This window comes from Suricata suricatta, chromosome 15 (assembly GCF_006229205.1).
Source record: "Suricata suricatta isolate VVHF042 chromosome 15, meerkat_22Aug2017_6uvM2_HiC, whole genome shotgun sequence".
Lineage (NCBI taxonomy): Eukaryota > Metazoa > Chordata > Mammalia > Carnivora > Herpestidae > Suricata > Suricata suricatta.
Window position 1 is genome coordinate 579284 of NC_043714.1, and position 21352 is coordinate 600635.

The 21352-nt window shown below is 42.3% G+C and overlaps 1 protein-coding gene and 1 long non-coding RNA gene across 3 annotated transcripts in view; one reads left to right on the top strand and one right to left on the bottom strand.

Moving 5' to 3' along the window:
- Positions 1–11606, top strand: part of LOC115278693 — a 15166-nt gene extending 3560 nt beyond the window's left edge. The window contains exons 2-4 of one of the 2 annotated variants that reach the window (XR_003903040.1): positions 7777–7851; positions 11012–11138; positions 11444–11606. This is a non-coding gene — a long non-coding RNA (uncharacterized LOC115278693). The remainder of the gene's footprint in view (positions 1–7776; positions 7852–11011; positions 11139–11443) is intronic. The other variant, XR_003903041.1, reaches the window with a different exon arrangement.
- PRKDC (protein kinase, DNA-activated, catalytic subunit) overlaps positions 1–21352 on the bottom strand; it is a 183083-nt gene that overhangs the window by 126084 nt on the left and 35647 nt on the right. The window contains exons 22-30 of the mRNA XM_029923172.1: positions 19609–19715; positions 16990–17080; positions 16035–16198; positions 15184–15336; positions 13405–13512; positions 10900–11126; positions 3534–3628; positions 2040–2139; positions 376–512 (exon numbers count right to left, since the gene is read on the bottom strand). Coding sequence (XP_029779032.1) covers positions 376–512; positions 2040–2139; positions 3534–3628; positions 10900–11126; positions 13405–13512; positions 15184–15336; positions 16035–16198; positions 16990–17080; positions 19609–19715 — 1182 coding nt within the window. The remainder of the gene's footprint in view (positions 1–375; positions 513–2039; positions 2140–3533; positions 3629–10899; positions 11127–13404; positions 13513–15183; positions 15337–16034; positions 16199–16989; positions 17081–19608; positions 19716–21352) is intronic.

Here is a 21352-nt window from a genome sequence, read left to right on the forward strand (position 1 = left end):
TTGAGTATCTTGTTAACAACTGCAATGGTTACCCAATCCTTCTCCATTTCCTTTAAATAACACAGAAAAGCAAACATGTAGAAGAATAAAGAAGATCCTGGAATCTAAATTTACTTCCTCTGTATCATTTGACTGACATCAAATTAGCATCTTTTTCTTTCCTTCTGTAAATCTTTGTGAAATGTACAGCCCATAGTTTATATTTGTCATGCAAATGACCCATAATGGTTACTGAACATACTTACCTTCGTATTAGGAACATTTTATTTGTTACATTCATCTGAATAACAAAAGATTACATTTTAAATAAGTACACAGCTCTAAACTATCCGTAAAAGCAGAGCCCATGACTTGTAAGACCTAAAGACCACATACCTGGCAATAAAGGCACGAATTTGTAAAACAGTTCCATGGATTTGTGCCGACACTCCGTCTGGGGCCTCCCGCAGCAGGTGAGCAGCCAGTGGACCACATCTAGTAAACACAGGGTCGTCGACGTGGGTGGAAATCCTCTACATGGAGATAAAACACTGTATTAAATGCACGCCCCGACATTTAGCACTTAGCTAACCCAAGAATCTAGAAATCATAAACTCAATTTTGCCGCAATAATATATGTAGAAACCTCATCAAAAGGCATTCAATTTATTTTTAGTGTATTATCATTAGTATACAATCAGAATGTCACTGGTTAAATAGTACTAAATGCTGTTTACCTTCAATTTTTTTTGAGGAAAAAATTTAAAAACATTTCTTTTTTTTATGTTTATGTTTTTTATTTATTTTTAAGAAATAGAGACAGCGTGAACAGGGGAAGGTCAAAGAGAGAGAAGGAGACACAGAATCTGAAGACAGGCTGCAGGCTCTGAGCTAGCTGTCAGCACCCAGCTCAAAGCGGGGCTCAAACCCATGAACCACGAGATCATGACCTGAGTCGAAGTCGGACGCTTAGCCAACTGAGCCACCCAGGCGCCCCTAAAACATTTCTTAAAACAACAGCACCAATATCTTCATGTTTCCTCTTCAATGTACCTTAAAACAAAACGGGATCTGAGATCTAAGGTCGTGCTTCTCAAACTGTGGCCCCTGAACCGGCTGCATCAATATTATCTGTGAACTTGGCAGAAATGCAAGTTATTGGCCCTGCTCCAGACCTACTGAAAGATTCTGGGGCCAGGGCCCAGCAACCTGTGTTTACCAAGACCTTCGAGTGATTCTGATCACTGCTTCAGATTGAGACCAATGATCTAGCGAGGTCAAAAGTTAACAACAGGATCTGGAAGAATCCACTTTAAAACAACAGAGGAAGGGGCTCCTGGGTGGCTCAGCCGGTAGGGCTTCCAACTTTGGCTCAGGTCATGATCTCATAGCTTGTGGGTTCGAGCCCTGCATTGAACTCTGTGCTGACAGCTCGAAGCCCAGGGCCTGCTTTGGATTCTGTGTCTCCCTCTGTCTCTGCCCCTATCTCACTTGCTATCTCTCTTTCAAAAATAAACATTTTAAAAAACAATAATAAAATAAAACAACAAAGGAAATACTAATATCCAATATACATGCGCCCATCCTCCTGCAGAGTGGGAGAGGCCGGGGACCTTGGCACCCCGCACGGACCCGCAGCTCTGGACACAGCCCGTCCTGCTGGGGGCCTTGAAGGCCGGGTACTACTGGCTGATAGGCCAGCCTGGGCCCAGGCAGCTTTGCTTCACAATTCTACATTCCCGTGACTGCTAAAATGCTACTGTTTCAATATTTCAGTTCTTATATTTCACATTTACTCCACAGGAGTTCATGCATTTTCTAGTCAAATAATTCCACACCACATTTTCGCTCAAAATTAAATGTTTCAGTTACAAACTTATACCTTAAACCCAAGCATTTTCAAACACAAGTTTTCCGTGTCCTCGACACTGACTCCTCCCATTTCCACACATTCCTTGTTTAAATTCTCTATGCTTCCACACCTTCCTTCCAGATTTTCTTTCATTAACTGAGAATTAGTTACACTAGAAAAAAAATTAAAAAGAAGCAAGATCACCTACCGAGGCCTACGTCGTTTTCTTGCTTTGTTTAAAGATACGTGCTTCTCCTCAATGATGCGCCTCAGGTGATCAATGGCATCACAGCACTGTTGAACTGTACCTGTTCTCGAGCATAAAAATACATTTCCAGAGGAGATACACAGCTGGTTATGGTTAATAAATTAGTATTGTACATATATTGACCTAGTTTTTTAACTAAAAAGATAATTTTTCAATAGTGTTAATATTGTTTCATCCCTCAGAGTACAAAATTTAACTAAATGATTTACATTGTCCAAAACAAAACAAAACCGGCATTTAAGGCTGCAGGACAGTGCAGTGCGCATGCGCGCACACGCTCACACACCGCTGCCCCACACGGCCCCCAGCCAGCCAAAGTACAGCCCCTCCTGGGGGTCTGAGGGGGAGACCTGACGGGCATCACGAGGCCCACGCACAGGCCAGGTCCGGTGCGCCGCGATTTAAGGCTGTTATTTACGGGGTTTAAATGCCTTGCCCTCCCCTTCTTCTTATGTAAGTTAGGCCATATTATAGTTTAATAATACAGCCACTGAAGGGGAACCAAAGTAAATGAGTAAGCCCCTCCACTAACATCTTGGGTTATTTAGGAAGGGAGCCTTACACAACTTGAGTTCTATTGCTACGAAAGTTTTCCTTCTATGCTCTGAAAACATGGCAGTGATTTTTAAAAGAGCCAAAGTTTCACTTGTTGACAAAACACACCTATATAAGATGTCAGGATAAACAGAGCAACTCTAAGCTCTTTGATGGCAAGGGCCAAATTTTAAGCACTTTTACCCACAGCAGGCTGTCAACAGGAAGGATAATAGAGCTCACCTGCCTTTAAAAAAAACAAAACAACAGGAAGTAAAATCTGAACAAACAAGAGCAGCCCCGCCACACGCGGCTCTGCGTCACGCCCGCTCTCTGCTAAGACGCCTCGGAAGCCTTCCAGCCCAGACTCCGCATGACACTCATTCCGACCACAGGACAGAACGTAACTGGAAAAACTACCATCTGTTACTCTCTCATAAAGCCTGTTTCTGACCATTTTACATTTTTTCTTAATTATGGTACAAACGGCTTTATCACAACCTTGCACTGAGATCTATATTCCACTTTCCAGTGGGGACCCCGACAGGCTGTCCCTACACGGTGCGGCCGTACGTTCCCACATCCTGTGTCATCCCAGGACCGGCTGCGTTGGAGCTGCACAAGAAAGTGCCGCACCCGCCCGGGGCCGGGCCGGGCTCAGGGGCCTCCAGGGCTCTGGGGGGTCCCGGCGGAGGCGAGCGTTGAAGACTTATACAAACCGCCCCGGCCGCACCGGAGGGGCACACCCCTCTTCACACTTGTCATCCTAAATGGGAGGCGGGAGAAGAAAACCAGCAGCTCATGAAGAACTAGCTGAGGCTTAAGCCCTGAGTGGAAAAGTTCTTGAAAACTTGTCAGGCTAACAACGGGGCGCAAACAAATAGCTCAGGTGAGACCTACCTAAGGACTTCTCATCTGTGTGGGCCAAGGCCAGGCTTTCCAAATAGGTGACCAGAGCTTCGAACACAAACTGCTCTACCAGGGATTCTTCTTCCCTATAAAATAAAGAATATTGAACCCCACCCAGGAAAACAATACAGCAGACGTGACAGGGGAAAAAAGCGATGTTATCGAAAAGTACGTCAATTAAATTTGTTTTTAAAAAATGGCTCAAATGTTTTGAAACCTGTAAGAACCAAATATAAATTAAATTTGTATTTAAAAAATGGCTCAAATGTTTTGAAACCTATAACAACCAAATACTTTTCAAAGAAGAAAACTTCCTCAAGAGCAGATCAAAAACTACCTAACCCGGGGCGTCTGGGTGGCTCAGTCGGTTAAGCCTCCGACTTCAGCTCAGGTCAGATCTCACGCTCGTGGGTTCAAGCCCCACGTCAGGCTCTGTGCTGAGAGCTAGCTCAGGGCCTGGAACCTGCTTCCGGTTCTGTGTCTCCTTCTCTGTCTGCCCCTCCCCCTCTCATGCTCTGACTCTCTCTGTATCAAAAATAAATAAAACATTAAAAAAAAAACCAACTACCTAACCCAAAAGCCGCAGCGCTGGCGCTTTCTCTGTGGGATTGCCCATAACACATGGTGCAGAACCACTGTTCCGACCATACCTCCGCACACCTCATTAAAATCAACAGAAGATCTCATGTCATATGCACATTCTTTCAAAATCACAGAATTTCAAAAGCTCTCATTCTGCCCAAAAGTAAGTCAACATCAATAGTAAACACTAAGCCTTTTAAAACCACATCAGGCGATGGTGGAGGACACTTGAGGGGAAGAGCACTTGGTGTTGTATGGAAAACAATTTGACAATAAAATATTATGGGGGAAAAAAAAAAACCACATCAGGCAAATGGAAATAATTAATTCACTCAATGTCTGTGAACCATCTTCTCCTGCAGACTCAACTCGTGGATGCGTGAAGGGCAGAGGCCAGATCTCGCCCTGGAAAATGTGTTCCTTAGTAACACAGGACAGTAAATGACTCAAAATAAAATGACTGGGTCTGAGAGGAGCTCGGAGAAGAGGGTGAACGGGAGCTGCTGTGTGACGAGTGCGGGTCACCGTACCGCCCGCAGGGAAGGGGACGCGAGCCTGGAACAAACGGACCGGAGCGAGGCGCCGGAGGGCAGAGCGCGCACACCAACAATTAGGCTGGGGTTCGCGTTGGCAGGGGTACCGTCCTCGTTTTGTTGTTTCTTTCCTTTTTTTTTTTTTTTAAGTTTGAATCCTCGGATGGGCAGTGCCCGTCCAAACTCCACAAGCTCCGCCTCTACCCCAGGGTCGCACACCCCACGTCCGACATGACGCTGAAAACAGAGGACAGCACCGATAATTGTATGGTCTGGACAAAGACGTGGAGGCAAGACGGGAAACACAGGAGACAGCAAGCAAGCCAGCAAAACCGGCAGAGGTTCACTTGGAAGAAGTTCGGGGTGACACGGAGAAAGCTGGGGAGGACTTGGAAGGCGGAGCTGAGCTCAACAGCTTTTATCTTAGGTATCAACACTAGGTAAAAGTAGGTAAGCAGAGAAATGGCATGACAAAATGGTAACTTAGAACCGTGCTTCCAAAGAAAGGTGTCCACACAGTTTATCAGCAGGCAGGAAGGAGACAGCTGAACTTGTTTTATATTATTCAACATGCAAGATTTCAAAAAAGTTGTCTCTCATGTGCCTCTTCTCAAAAAGTCTCTTGGAATGTGATCCCGCAAATCAGAATATCCAAAAAGACAACAAGATCGACCACAGGAAAGAAGTAAAGGGGATAGTCAAGAGGAAAGGCAAGTTGATACAGGCACGACAGGTGAGGAGAGACCCAAGAAAGAGACTTGTTAACAGCTGTCTCCACCGAAACCCCTTTCACGAACTTTCCAACCTAGAAGGAAGATGGCCCAAATTCCACTCTTTACATGATCAGGTAAAGTTCCTCTGTCCATGTTCAGCCTGGAGCAGCTGACCGTGCTCATTTACACCACAGCAGAATTTTGCTGTGACCCCTCCTGACACTCGGGGGTGGCCTCCTGGGAACCGAGACGCAGCAGCCAAGGGCAGTCCACACCCTCAGACGACACTTCTCCAGTGAGTGGGCCACTGCACCCTTCTGGAGAGCTGTGCGGCCTAAAACTAACATGAGCCTTGTCGCTATTTCCTGGGAAGGGGCTCCTGTAAGCCCTCGTGGAGCAACAGCCAACTGGTCTCCACCGAGCAGATGCTCCCAGGAGACTTCACGCAACAGTGAGAACTCTGACCTTTACTGCTTTTCAAACAGCGAGAGTATACCACCCGGGTAGATATACACAAAATGAAACAAAAAAGAAAGGGGGGATAACAATATAAAAGAACAATGATTAGCGCAGTGCAGAGGAGGGTCTAAAATTCTGAAAATACTCTACTTCTTAACCTAGGTGGTGAGTATACAAAAACTTGCTTTATTATTATTCAATAAACTTTACAGTTTTTTTTAACTGACGCATAACCGACATATAATATTCTATTACTTCCAGGACCAGGAGCACCACATGACGACTCCATATTTGTGTACACTACAACATGATCACTACAGTAGTCCTTTCAATATCGGAGCCAACCCTCTCAAACCCTGCTACTTCATCAACTAAGTTCATGTAATATCCTAATCCTTTGTCGCCACTTCAACAGTCTTCACAGCATCTTCACCAGGAGGAGGTTCCGCCTTAAGAAATCACTTTCTTTGCTCATCCCTAAGATGCAACTCTTCATCTATTCAAGTCTGATAATGAGATTGCAACAATTCAGTCACATCTTCTGGCTCTACCTGTAATTCTATCTAGTTCTCTGGGTATTTCTACCACATCGAGTTACTTCCTCCAGAAAAGTCCTGAACCCCTTAAAGTCATCCATGAGGGTTGAAACCAACTTCTTCCAAACTCCTATGTTGAATGTTCTTAATGGTATCTATGACAGTGAATTCTTTCTAGGCTTTCAATTTACTTTGCCCAGATTCGTCACAGGACTCACTCTCTATGGCATCAATAGCCTTGGGAAATATATTTCTTAAATAAAAAGACTTGAAAATCAGGACACCTGGCTGGCTCAGTGGAACATGTGACTCTTGGTCTCAGGGTTGTCTGTTCAAGCCCCACACTGGGCATAAAGCTTATTTAAAAAGAAAAAAAAAGGCCTGAAAGTCAAAATTACCCTTTGATTCATTAACTGCAGAATGGATGTTTTGTTCACTGGCATGGAAACATATAATCTCATGGTACCTCTCCATCCGGGCTCTTGGGTGACCAGGTGCATGGTCACTGAGCAATGATAATTTGAAAGGAACCTTTGTTTCTGAGCAGTAGACCTCAACAGGCTGAAAACATTCAGTAACCAGATTGTAAACAGATGTGTTGTCATCCAGGTTTTGTTGTTCCATTTAGAGAGCACATGGAGGAGGAGACTCAGCATAATTCTGAAGGGCCCTATGACTTTTGGAATGGTAGGTCAGCACTGGCTCTAACTTAGTCACCAGCGAGGTAGCCCCTCACAGGAGAGTCAGCCCGTCCTCTGAAGCCAGGCGTTGATTTCCCTCTAGCTAGAGAAGTCACAGACGGCATCTTCTTCCAATAGGAAGAAGGCTGCTTCGCCTCACTGGAAACCTGTCGTTAGCGTGGGCATCCTCATGAGTTACCTCGGCCAGATCTTCCGGATAACTCACCGGCGCCTGCTGCTTCATCTCGCACTTTAATGTTATGAAGATGGCTTCTTCCTTAAACCTCACCGCTTGCCCGTGCGCGCGCTGCTGGCTAGACTTTTCTTCTGCAGCCTCCTTACCTCTCTCAGCCTTCACAGAACCAGGGAGAGTCAGGGCCTTGTTCTGGATTGGCTGTGGCTTCAAGGAGTTTAGTGGCTGCTTGGTTCTTCTATCCAGACCACTACAGCTTTCTCCGTATCAGCAATAAGCCTGTTTCACCTTCTCATCATCCATCTGCTCACAGAAGTGGCAGCTTTAATTTCCCTCCAGAATGTTTCCTTGGCATTCACTACTGTCTAACGCGTTTAAGAGGCCTAGCTGCCGGCCTATCTCAACTTTTGATGTGCCTTTCTCACTAAGCTTAACCATTTCTAGCTTTTGATTTAAATCAAGAGACATGCAACTCTTCCCTTCATTTGAACACTTAGAGGGCATTAAGTGGCCTAATTTCAATATTGTTGTGTCACAGGGAATACAGAGGCCCAAGAAGAGTGGGGAACAGCCAGTCGGTGAAGCTGTCAGAACACAGACGACATTTTATCAGGTAAGTGGTCTGACACGGCAACAGTTCATGGCACCTCAAACAATTACAATAGTTACATCCAAGATCACCCACCCATCAGAGTTGATGTTCACCATGCCAAATACAGGACAAATGAAAACATCTGAATGTGAGAATTTCTAAAACGTGGCTTAGGGACACAAAGTAAGTAAATGTTGGAAAAATAGAACCAAGAGTTACTTAAACTCAATTTCTAAAAATTCTGTAAAGAACAATAAAATGAGGTATGCCTGTACATCCCCATGCCTTATTTATAACTGAAGTTTGTACCTTTTGACCTCCATCACCTACCTTGCCTACCCCTCTTCCTGGTCCGTGGCAACACCAACCAATGGCATGAGCTTGTGTTTTGTTCGTTTGTTTTAGATTTCACAAACAAGTAAGATCATGTGGTATTTGTCTTTCTCTGATTTATTTCACTTAACACAATGCCCCCAGGTCTATCCATGTTTTCACAGATGGCAAGTTGTCATTCTTTTTCATGGTTGAATAATACTCCATCATATACATTTACCACATTTTCTTTATCCATTCACCCATGTTGGGCACCTAGGCTGTTTCCATATCTTGGCTAACTTAAATAATGCTGCAATAATCATGGGGGTGTTCCATTTCCTTTGGATAAGTAACCAAAAGAAGAACTGTTGGATCACATGGTACTTCTGTTTTTATTACTGAGGAACCTCCGTACTGTTTCCCATAGTGGCTGTGCCAATGTACATTCCTACCATAGTGCGCAAGAGTTCCCCTTTCTCTACATCCTTGCTACCACTTGCTGTTTGTCTTTTCCATAGCCGTTTTAACAGGTGTAAAGTGATCTCTCATTGTGGCTTTAATTTGCATTCCCTGATGACTACCGATGGCTTCCCGCGCTGCGCAGAAGCTTAGCTGATGTAGTCCCACAGGTTTATTTTTGCATTTGTTGCCTTCGCTATTGGAGTCAGAGCCAAAACATCATCGCCAAAACTAATGTCAAAGAGCTTACCCACCTATGTTTTCTTCTAGGAATTTTATGGTTTCAGGTCTTACATTCAAGTCTTTAATCCATTTTGAGTTCACGTCTATGTATGACGTAAGATAACAGTCTAGTTTCATTCGTCTGCAAGCAGCTGTCCTGCTTCCCCGTCCCCAACAGGTACTGAAGAGACTCTCCTTTTCCCCGGGTGTACTCTGGGCTCTTGTGTCAAAACCTAATTGACCACGATTACCCGTGTTTATTTCTAGGCACTCTGTTCTGCTCCACTGGTGTGCCTGTTTATCCCAATACCACACTGCTTCGATTACTACAGCTTCTGTAGTATAGTTTGAAATCAGGGAGCATGATGCCTCCAGCTTTGTTCTTCTTCCTCAAGACTGCTTTGGCTCCTCAATGTCTTTTGTGATTCCACACAAATTTTAGGATCATTTGATTGGTTTCTATGAAAAATACCATTAGAATTTTGATAGGGACTGCATTGAATGTATTACCTGCTTTGGGAATATGACCATTTTAACAATATAAATCCTTCCGATCCATAAACATGGTATGTCTTTCCGTTTATTTGTGTCTTCTTCAGTATGCTTTCACTGATGTCTTATGGTTTTCGGTGGTCTTACACTTTCTCAGCTAAATTTACTCCCATGCATTTTTTTCTTCTTGATGCAATTATAAACGGGATTGTTTTCTTAATTTCACTTCCTGGTAAGTGGTTATTGAAGTATAGAAATGCGACAGATTTTTGTATATTGATTTTGTATCCTGCAACTTTACTGAATTCATTTATTAGCTCTAGCAGTTTTTTGGTGGAGTCTTTAGGGTTTTCTATATACAGTATACATATCATCTGAAAATAGTAAGAGTCACACTTATGTTTTAAATACTCTTCTGTACAAACAAATTTCACAGTCTAAAATGCTAAGAAAACAACCTAATGGCTTCAAACTCTAGACAATTCTCATGCAAATGTGAACATGCACACACACACACACAGAAATTCCCATCCATCCATCTAGATCCATCACCTCTATCTCTATCACCTACCTTATTTTTATAATGGCTTCCTTCGTATCATCAAAGCTTAACGGCCATTTCCTGAGAGAACTATCTGGACCAAACAAAGCCAGGTTCCTCATTATAAGATTATGTAGTCATCATCTACCACTACTTGAAAGAACTGATTTCAGCAACAAGTTTACAATTATCTAAGTGATTGATTACTATCTATCTCTTTTTTTCAAATACAACCCTACCAATGGCTATTATCATTATATCACTAGAATCTGATACGGTGCCTGGCATACAATATTCTTAGTAAGTACTCATAGAAGAATGAACAAACACTACTACAACCTTAGATCAGGGACTAATGATCTTTTTCTTGAACTTCTGAAACATCCTCCTCACTGTGCCCTGGCCCTGTTTTATGTCACTTAGCTCCACTCTCCATATCGCTATGGGCAGGGGACTTTAGAATGAAATTTAACCAAGCAGTTCTCTGCTCCAGGGACGTGTTGTTACTAGAAGTGGCCCACATTTTTTACCCGTACAAACAAAGGCTCCTGGCCAGTCTCACTATGCTCCCTTCCAAACCTCTGACTCCACGGTCGAGGAATAGAAAATGTCTTCATCTCCTTCTATACCATCCTATTTCTTCTCTTTACCCCATCCCTTGGATCTGCAATGCTTTGGCTGATTCCCATTTATCCTTTAAGCTTCATCTAAATATAAATGCCACAGGAAGCCTTCTTTGGCCTGCTCGAGTTGGACTAGATACTCCTCTTGTGCGCTCTGAAAGCCCCTGGGTTACATCTTCTGCTGCATTTATAAGACTCTTTGTACGTATTTCTCAGTGGTTTCTGAGCTTCCTGAAAGCAAACTACATTTTAATTCACTTTTTAATTCCCAGAAAACAGCACAGCACCTGACACATAATTAACTAAATGCGTGATACACAAATACATTGATACATAAACACCAGTCACTTTTCAAAATCACTACTAAAAATTTAAAGAACTTGTTTTACACTCTTGCCTGTCATGTGGTTTACTTACCTGAATTCTCGGTAGATATTATTAAAGGCAAGCGATGCTCCGAGCCTCTTGAAAGCATTGGGGTGAAGTGCAAAGCTGTACAGTCGCTTGAAAAGTGATTTGGTGTTTACAGGACTCTTCTCCTGCTGCTGAGGCGTTGTCTGCTTAATGGACCATTTGAGGAACTCACGAACGCACCGACCACAAAAATCTCTTAAAGTGCTGTCAACAGGGTCTACAATCCCATCCTGCAACAAAACGTATGGGGACAGCTGAGCTCCCTGGTCTGCTCTGGGCATAACAGCAGCATGTGGTGAAAATTAATTTAGAGCTCTACTCAAGGAACAAATAAGCGCTAGAAACCAATCTGATTTCTAGAATCCAGACTCTAGTAACAATGTCCACTGGAGAAAATGGAAACACTTTCCTTTAAACAAACTGAAAAATCCATGAAAAAAGGAGAGAATATTTTAATTATGTAGCAACAAAACAGTCCCTCCTTTCCCTGAAGAAACCCAACAGCTACATCCTAAGAGTTTTTGTTGCTGATTTTATCTCATAACAGGATCCGAGATGCCTTACTGAGGTTGAATAAGATTCTCCTAGGCTCCGAGGGAATTGTAATCCTACAGAAAAATCACATGGAGATGTGGTCTGAAACTACAACTTTCTGTAAGAGCAGTCGCCATGAAAGGCACAGTCGCTAAATACCTGGAAAAAAAAAAACAGCTAAGGAAATTTGAATGTTTTTATTTCCCGCTAGACGTAATTCCCTCTTACATATGTTTGGGGAAGATAAACATATGTTGGAAAACTGCACTGTACACTGAAATAAGGGAGGTATTCTACCAAACATCCCCGGTTATTTGCTACATGCAAAATCTACGATTACAGTGCTTATTAGAATTCAAGAAGCAATTAACTGCGGAAATGTAAAGAGGTGATATTGACTGCTTCTCAGAGTAGTGGTAAATAATGCAGGCGCTGACAGCAGGGAATCAACAATTCCTACTGGGAAACCTACAGACAGGCTTTCACTCAAGTGCTGTACCAACTGGACCTTTCCTCCTTTACCTTTCCTTTCTTCAACTATCTCACTTTTTATATTACCATGACCTTAATCTGATTTCTTTCTGAAACCCTTACTTAAGCCCCCTTCAATGATCAAAAGGGGAAGAGAAACAACTAAGAAAGAAACTTTGGAATAGAAATAGTAGAATAAATCCATCTGGATTGCAAATAAGACACAAGTTAAATTTAATTAAATGTATTTATTACAGGCAGGATTCGCAAACAGACACTGCAGGGAATTAAGCCACAGATACCGTGTCACCACCCTAACTTAACATGTCCCATAACCCCCACGGCCCACAACGGAACATCCACGGAGAGTACCTCTGGGAGCGGAAGGAGCCCTACTAGAATCACAGGCAGTAGGTGCAATCGGGACTGTTGGAGGCATGTCTTCTGACGCTCTGCCCAGCGTGTCTTCCCAACCCGCCTCACAACATGCCCGCACGCAAGGAACACACCACGTCTGTTTGCACAAACTCGCTATGCATTTACCTGGGGCTTTGGTTTCCAAAGTCAATATATACCAAACCAAATCCCAGATGGAAATAACAGGTGAAAATCAAATAAAATGACATTTAAAGGAATCAAAGTTATTTGCAAAAACTCAGAAAACTGTAATAAAATCAGTGTCAAATGACACTAAGGCTTTACGCCTCTCTGCTTCTGCCCTCAGTGAGCCAGTGATCAGACCCTCACGATTCTGCCTCTGCAATCCCAGGGCAGTGGTCCAGAAATGGCCGCTGTCTCGAGGGCTCTTCACTTGTTGAATCTGAATGTAGGAGAAAACTGGATAAGCCCAAACAAACTGCTTTTACTCTTAACTACTGTACTATAGATTTTAGGTTATGCAACGCTAATAAAAGTCCAAGTACATTCCTATTCACTCCTTCTATTCTACACACACACACACACACACACATACACACACACACAACTTTAATCTAGATGAAATCTGTCAATCTATAAGCATTCTCCAAAAAAAGAGGACAGAACAAAAAAAAAATGTGCACACTGCTTGCCAATATTTAAAAGTAACACTTCAGTAAATAATTACGGCATCCTGTCTGTGAAACTATCATTTCACCTATTCACTAAAACAAGAGAGACAATATGACCTACCTAGATGCTACATTTTGATATTTGAACAGGCAACTTTTCTTAAAATTCTAACCATAGATCAGGTGGGGCACCTGGGTGGCTCCGTCGGTTCAGCACCCAAGTTCAGCTCAGGTCATGATCTCAACAATTAATGAGATCAAGCCCTAGGTCAGGCTCTGCACTTAGAGTCCTGAGCTTCTTGGGATTCTCTCTCTCCTTCTCTCTGCGCCCCCTCCCCATCCCCCCCCACACTCGCTCACTTGCTCTCTCTCAAAATAAATAAATAAAACTATAAATACAGATCACAACATATAGACAATGCAAGCAACAGGAAAAGAATCAACCATTACTCACCAATATCGTTTCTAATAAGGCGACAGTATCCTGACTTTCAAATTTCTTGTTGTTAGTGAACCAGTGAATCAGCTGCATAACTAGTGGCTCATATAGTTGCCTTGTCACCTAAAGGAACGACACCATTAGAGTTCATTTCCTTCACGATAAAGTAACTTTACGTTGGAAAGCGTTCTCTTTAAATGACAGGAAACATTAAGGGATAATACGCCTATACTTTTATTAGCTTTCTTTTCCAGTTGAAATTCGACGATGAACGTGCTTTCTAGCTCTTTCTCTTTTTCCTACAATCGAGCAGGGAATAATGTGCATATTAAAACTTATTGTTCTTCTAATATAGAGGCAGATGATGTTGTTTTTTAATATTTATCTTTATTAATTTGATCCTAAACATGCATACAAGGTATTCTGGATCAGACACATCACCAGTATTCACCTACAAAGGAAAGAATGGTCCTGTGGTCCCCTACACCCTGATTCACACCCTCATGGTGACAAAATGAAATCGGATCAATGCCCTACATGTACCCACTTCAAGTCCTGTGTCACAGAAGAGATACGGGAGAGAGCAAGCACCTCGCCTAGCCTGCCAACAAGAAGGAGCAGAATCTTTACTACTTGGAGCTGGCATGGAAAGGATCCTAGGCTCTTACTCCAACCTTCTAGAATATAAGTAGAGTGTTCCAGGGGCAAAGGGTCCTGTGGGTCTCTGGCTTTTATCCTCCAAGGTGTCTGCCAGGCCTGGACTCCTTTCTTCTGAGAGGAAAGACCCAGGGAGAGTACTCATCTTCCTGGAAGCTTGGACACTCGGCCCCATGGCCTTGTCTGGCATGACCATGTGATCATCTTGGGGAGATAAAGGAAGTCTTATTATCTTTTTGGAACATAGCAATTACCTAGACAAAGGGTTACACGTTTGGTGCTCATTATGTATGAAAAGTAAAATGTGTACAGCAGAAGTGAAGCAAACATTCCCTATCTTGATATCTTAAACATTTCTGTGTCTCCCAAGACCAAGGCTCCCACACAATACAAGAAATCTAGGGGAGTTTATGTCCCCCACGGATACTGAGAGCACTAAACTATTACTAGTGTTCGCAGGACATACACCCTGAGGGTTCCATGAGAGAATCACTGCTTCTGAAGTGTTTCTGTGGTAAATTTCCAATTGTAACCAAAAATCCTATTTATTCACAGCACATATGAATACACTGCTGGATTGTACTGATTCATATGTGTTGAAGAATTTTCCATCTATATTTATAAATGAGGGGTTTTCTTGTTTTTAATAAACGATCTTTCATTTAGCTTCCTTTTCCATGTGTGCATCCTGGTGTCAGAGATACCTAGCTTCAGGAAATGAACTGCGAATTCTACTTCCTTCCGCTTCATGCGGCAGTGGGGGGTCTGCCACAAAGTCCTCAGGAAGAGGTCACCTGTCAGCATCTCCAGTCCCGTACTGGTTACTCTCCTTCATTTCTCGGGACTCAGTCCCTACATGAGAGCAGACCGCCAGCCCAGCTTCAGTCACTGCACTATCAGCGACTCCCCACCACATCAGTGGCTCATCCCCAAACGAATGAGAGCCAGGAGGGCTTCTAAGAAGTCCAGATGGCCGGGTCCCACCGCTCACATCACAGGGAGAAGGGGCAGCAGCCAGGCAGCGGTACTTACGATCCCCAGGACATTCCAACCTGCAGCAAGTTTTAATGATCCCTGAACAAGATCCACTTTCTTTTAAGCTTTGCAACTGTGTCAGATCGGGTACCACTCACTCACCTGGTCTACATCACACGCGAGTCGCAGCAGCACAGGGAACGTGCGCTTGTAGAGCTGGTACATGGGTGGGAACCCCTGGCCGCTCTCAGGCATCTGAGTGGCTTTTCCCAACATAAACATAACCATGCTGTGTAGAAGCTCACAAGCTGCAACCTAAAACAAGCCAGGGGTTCAACAAGCTTAAGCTTCCAGGTTTACGAGAAGACTTAGAAATGCTGCTCAACTTAGCCCCTTAAAGAGAAAATCTTTTGTGGCAGATAACGATCATACCCAAATGTAAATTAACTGCAGTGGCACCTCTTACATAAAACTAAAGCGTCTGCGCTCTAATCTGCTTCCAAGAGGTGGGAGCTGGGACTTAACAGACTCAGACACACCGGGGCCGGCGCCTTCGGCGAGCGAGGGCTCACCGCGGCCCTCATCAGAGCTCTGCCTCACTCGCTAGCACATCTCTAACCTCCACTTCTACTAAATCTATTTCTAAAGCACTTTGGAAATTTACAAAGGAATTCCATAAAAACTTGAAATCATCTGTTTCTAATCCCCCAGGTTAAGGTGGTGATAATGGGGCACAGATTGGAAACCACTTTTAAATACCCTTTGTACTGCATTTTCTATTATAAACAGCTTTTTGGTATATTAGTGGCTTACCGGGTTATTATCTACTAAGATAATTTATGTGTACTTTCTATCAGTAACATCTCCTGATAATTTAATCATTGCCTAATTACTATATTACAGAAAATAGAGAATTGGTAGTATTGGAATGGCTGAAATATAGTATCTATTTCCAAAAAAAACAGGTCTTAGAAAGCATAGATTCTAAGTACAACAATAAAAAGTGAGAGTACTTTAGTTTGTCTGTCACCAGCAGAAAGAGCTAACTCCGTGACCCGAGGCAAGAACACATCCAGATAAATGACAGGCTTCATTTCTACAAAAGGTACTGCAAAACTGAGTCTCTTTTCTCTGTCCCATGCCACATACTTCTTCATCATGTCATCTGAGGATGTGGCTGTTAAAAAAAATCAAGAAGAGCATGTTTTCATTCAAAATCTTTCTAATGTCACCTGCTCCACAACTCATTAGTGAAAGTACAATGCTTTTATACTTTTGAGTCAACACATTATTCATCTTTTCCTTTTTGTTTTTACTTCACACATATATATGTCGTTTCATTATCACTGACATACTAGTTTTACCTTTGATTTAAAGTAAAGCTATTTTTAAACAAGTTTAATAGTCTGGAATGCTTTATTTCCATTTTCAGTAAGAGTTATTTTAGGTGTTAGGTGGAAAAATGATAAATGAACAATAAAAATCTCCCCTCTGTAACCGTTATTTTCCAAATGTAGGTTCTAACTTCCTAAAATAACTAAAAGTCACTAGTATACTTGATATGAAATGTCAAAACTAAAAATACAGATGAATTTTTACTAACTTAAATGCTGATTCTGATTAAAAAAATACTCTAAATAAATATCCAAATATTAATAACATCAGAATTTTCAAAGATTAACTCTGAATTCCTGATACGATGCATAATATTAAAAGAAAGTGTCAAATCAGGTTCTGTTTTGAAATGGAAAATGTGCTTCCCAAACATTTTGTCAACTAGTACTGCATTATCCAGACTGCATGGGTACAAAGTATTTCACTTAGCAAAATATTATTCTTTGTCATCTCATTTGAAAATAGATAAATCGCATATAGGAGCAAATACTAGAATATACCAGGATCTGTACATATTCAAAGTAAAGTACAAACACATCTACAGACGTCAATCTATTTTAAAGGCGAGTTTACCTGTTAGGAGATGTCTGTTTATTTGTCCTCCCAGAAGGCCAAGCATCTGCACTACTCTAACCCTTACTTCTTCTAAGGACAGTACTTCGCTCTGCAAATGTGAACAATAACATACACGTGATGATAACAGAGTTAAAAATTAAGACGGTTATGAGAAGGAAGACTGTTTTACGACCCTCTCTGTTATTAGTGTCTCCCAGTGGTTCGGGAGACCCTGCACAGCACTGCAAACGCCTGCGAAGAAGTCCCATCTTTCCCAGCGCTGCAGTCCGATGTCCACTTCCCAGGCCAGTAGTTCCAAAGCTTCGGCGGGACCCTTTACACCCTTAAAAAATATTGAGGATCCCCAAAGAACTTTTGTTTAGGGGGTCACATCTATTGATAATTTCTCATATTAGAAGTTAAAACCTTGAAATTACTTATGATTTTATTTAAAAATACGAACCAAGGGGTGCCTGGGTGGCTCAGTTGGTTGAAAGTCTGACTCCTGATTTCAGCTCAGGTCATGATCTCACAATTCATGAGCTCTAGACCCACGTTGGGCTCTGTGCTGACAGTGTGGGGCCTGCTGGTGATGCTCCCTCTCCCTCTCTCTGCCCCTCCCCTGCCTGTCTCCTCTCCCTCTCTCTGCCCCTCCCCTGCTCTTGTCTTGTCTCTCTCTCTCAAAATAAATACACACACACACAAACACCACCGAAACACATTACATGATAATAAAAGATGCATTTTTAGGGGAAGTAATTCTGTTTTCCAAATAAAACAAAAAACCTCAGGAAAGTAACACTGTTTCATACTTGTCTCTTACTGCACGACTCACTAGGAAACGATTGTGGCATGTTGTTTAGGCCACACTTGGAAGATGGGGGAGTATTTTAATAGTGTTTTTAGATAATAGCTGTTATTCTTTGATACAAATTGAACAAGTCATAATTTCTGCTTTTTTTATTTTTTAAGGTTATTAATTTAGAGAGAGAGGGAAAGAACAGGCAGGGAAGGGACAGAGAGAGAGAAGGGGAGGGGAGCAGGGGGGAGGGAGAGAGGGAAAGGGGGAGCATCCAAGTAGGCTCTACACTGTCAGTGCTGAGCCCAATGTGGTGCTTGACCTCACAATCATGACCTGAGCCAGAACCAAGAGTCAGAAGCGTAATCGACTAAGCTACCCAGGCACCCCCTGGTTTTTTCTTGGTTACAACAGGCAATCTGAAACCTTACCAATACATTTTATGTAGTCTGTTACATTAAAGTCCATTGGTCTACCCTGCACTTTGAGTGTTTGGTTTTGTTTTGTTTCCCTATGCATGATTTGGTAGCATAATGTACTGGTCATCTGAAAATACTGGATTACCGGGTTATGCAGATCTTACAAATGTTGACACATTTCATATACATACAAAAAATCCCATTTGTTAATATCACCAATCTTAATCAGAAAAATCTTGAAGTATTAAGAAGCTGTCTAGCTCATGGTGATGGCTTCAAGTTTTCCACAATTTAATTTTTGTTTAAAACTTTGCAATTTTATCATTGGCAACAAATACTCTCAGATGTTTTCTTTGAAGTGACAGGCTCACTCTATTTATTTTAGATAAAATCTCTGCCAAATACCAAATAGCCACAGTCTGTCAGTTGTTCTTTCAAGTAAAAATGGTGTTCATGAAAAAGTGCCTACTTTAGCCCACAGCTCAAAGCCTCACAAAGTGCTTTTCCTAAAGATGACTGTCACACTGTGTCACACTATGCACCAGACTGCTTTATGCACACTTCCTGTTTCATCACACAGCACATGAAAAAGACATGTGTTCAAGGGTCAGGATTTAAGAACGTGCTTGAGCAGTGTCCCCATCACTACCCCAGAGTGCAAGCGTCAGCGAGTGAAAACAGCTTCGGCCTTGCACCCTGGAGCCAGAGCCCCCACTTCAACTCCCTCTCCTAGGAGACGAGGGGCTGTCTGTAAAGAGGTTTTCTTTGTGACAGCAGAAACATGCTCAAGTATTTTTATTTCTATGTGATAAAACAATTTAAATATTTTAGAAAGCCATTTCCAGTTTTATGCCATGTCTCAACCAAAGCTGTCAAAAATAATGAGGTAGAAGGAACTGACCCGGAGCTTTCATGATCAGTTCTAAGTATCAAAGAGTTTCACACTTTAATGTTTACTTTCTACCTAAAGTAGGTATTTTCTCTAGTCAGTTTTCTCTCTTTATTCTTTGTTTCCTATCACATTATATGCCACATCTCAAAAACCTAATCTCAAGAAATCATCACCAAAAAAATAAAAACTGGCATGAATTAAACTTGACAAAAAATATATTTAAGACCTAGATGAAACAATCTTACATATCCGTAATATCAATATTCTGATTGCTGACTAAAGATATCTATATTACTTTCTTTCAGCCACTAAATATATTTGAAGGAGAAGAAAACAAGATCAGGACAATAAACCAGAGAGTTAATATGTCTTACATTTTTATGGCTTAAAATATTCTGAAATTATTTCTACGCTGTACTAACTTACTGATAAGAATAACATTTTAAGCAAAGATTTTTACTTTTCATAAGCATTAGACTCTGATCTCTCCATTGTTTAAGGTAAAGAATATAAAAGGGATTCCTTACCGATGAAATGTTCTTTGTCTTTTTCAGATGCTTTAACACAACTTTATTAAACCCTTTCTGCGCAGCTCGAGAGAGTGCTGACACCTCCCAGTTGTTCGTGGCCTCATCTGTCAACCGTAAACAACGATAAATTTTAAGCAGCACCCAGTGCTGTGGCTTACGACTACTCGGGAGAACACAGGGTACTGCCAGATAGAGCATGAAAATCCTAATTGTGGTTAAAACGTCATTTCTACAACAAAAAATCAGTAGTCGCTGTCCTGGTTTTACATATTGTCTACTGCAAGGAACGCAGTTCCTTGAAGAAGTGGCTAACCCCAGAGGCTGGGTAGGCCTGTATTTATTAAAGGAGCCGGAGTCACCTTGTTGGACCTAGGAAGGAGCTCCTGAAAGCCAGCCCCCATTCCTTCTATGGAAGCCGTATCTGGAACAATCTGGGCATAAATATTAATAATAATGGTAAGAGACTAGAGCCATTGGAAAAATGAGAGTCCCAAGTTCCCACTAACATAAATAAGTGAGAAAATAAAGTTGCTTCTTACAGCAGAATGCCAACCACTACGCCGGAATGATGGAGTCAGAAGATCACTATTTTCCAACCATCACAGAAGCAAGAGATTGAGAGAGAATATCAAGGGGCAATCGTGAGGAGCAAGAATATTTACACTTGTGAAGGATCTCCCTATAAATTTTTTGAAACGATTACAAACTTAGGGAAAATTTGAAAGTACGGTATAAAACTTTTCTTTCCTGAACCACTGAAGGGTACGCTAACAGCCTGATGCCCCCAGCCCTCACCACGGTAGCTGTGTTTCCTACAAGGACATGCCCCTACATGACGGCTACACCAACTATCCAAGCCAGGACGTTCATGCTGGGACATGACCCACAGCGAACCCTCAGCCCCACTCAGGTTCCAGCATTGAGCTCAGTAATGTCTTTATTCAAACCCATGTGTCACGTTTAGCTGTCCTGCCTTTTCAGTATCCTTTAAACTGAAACAGTTTTGCCTTCCTTTGAATTTCATGATTTGAGCACTTGAAAAATTATGTCAGGAAGTTTGCATACTGTTCCTCTACGTGGATTTGTCTAATGTTTTCTCCCTGATGACTACATTCGTCAGGGTACAGAAGCCAGTTAGGACATTTTACCAGTGCCCGGACTAACTACTGAGTTAAATAAAATCTGTGAGACACGTACCCTTTATTACCAGTGTAAGTCACAACTGTGAAGCTATGAAGTTATTTTCCGTGAGTCCTGGGGACGCCCGGCGCTGTGGCTCACAGAGCCACATGAGGCACCTCCCGGGTGGGGCCATCCCCGCACGCCTTCTCTTGGCTCCAGGAATGAATCCCAGCTGACAACACAACCTTACCTCTGCTATGTCTGTCTAGTTTTCCTCTCTATAATTCCGTGCTTTGGGTTTGCTTGTGCCCAATAACCTAGTCTCCTTGGGCGGGAGCAATAACTAAGAATTTCTTTGCTGACCATTTGGCGACCTTTTGTGATGAGCCAGAGATGAAAAGAAGATGTTTGTTTTTTTAACTCGAATTAGTTCAGAATTTTATACAAAGGGAACAAAAGCCTTTGAGATCTGAATCTGTCAATGTTTTATCTTAGTGCTGCGTCTCCTGAGCTAGGACCAGAACTGCAGACCTGAAGCACCAGGCTCTCCACCTGCTGCTGTGACTACGTGCCTGCACTGACAAAGGCCTTTACTTCTCCCTGTGTGTAAGATTCTCCT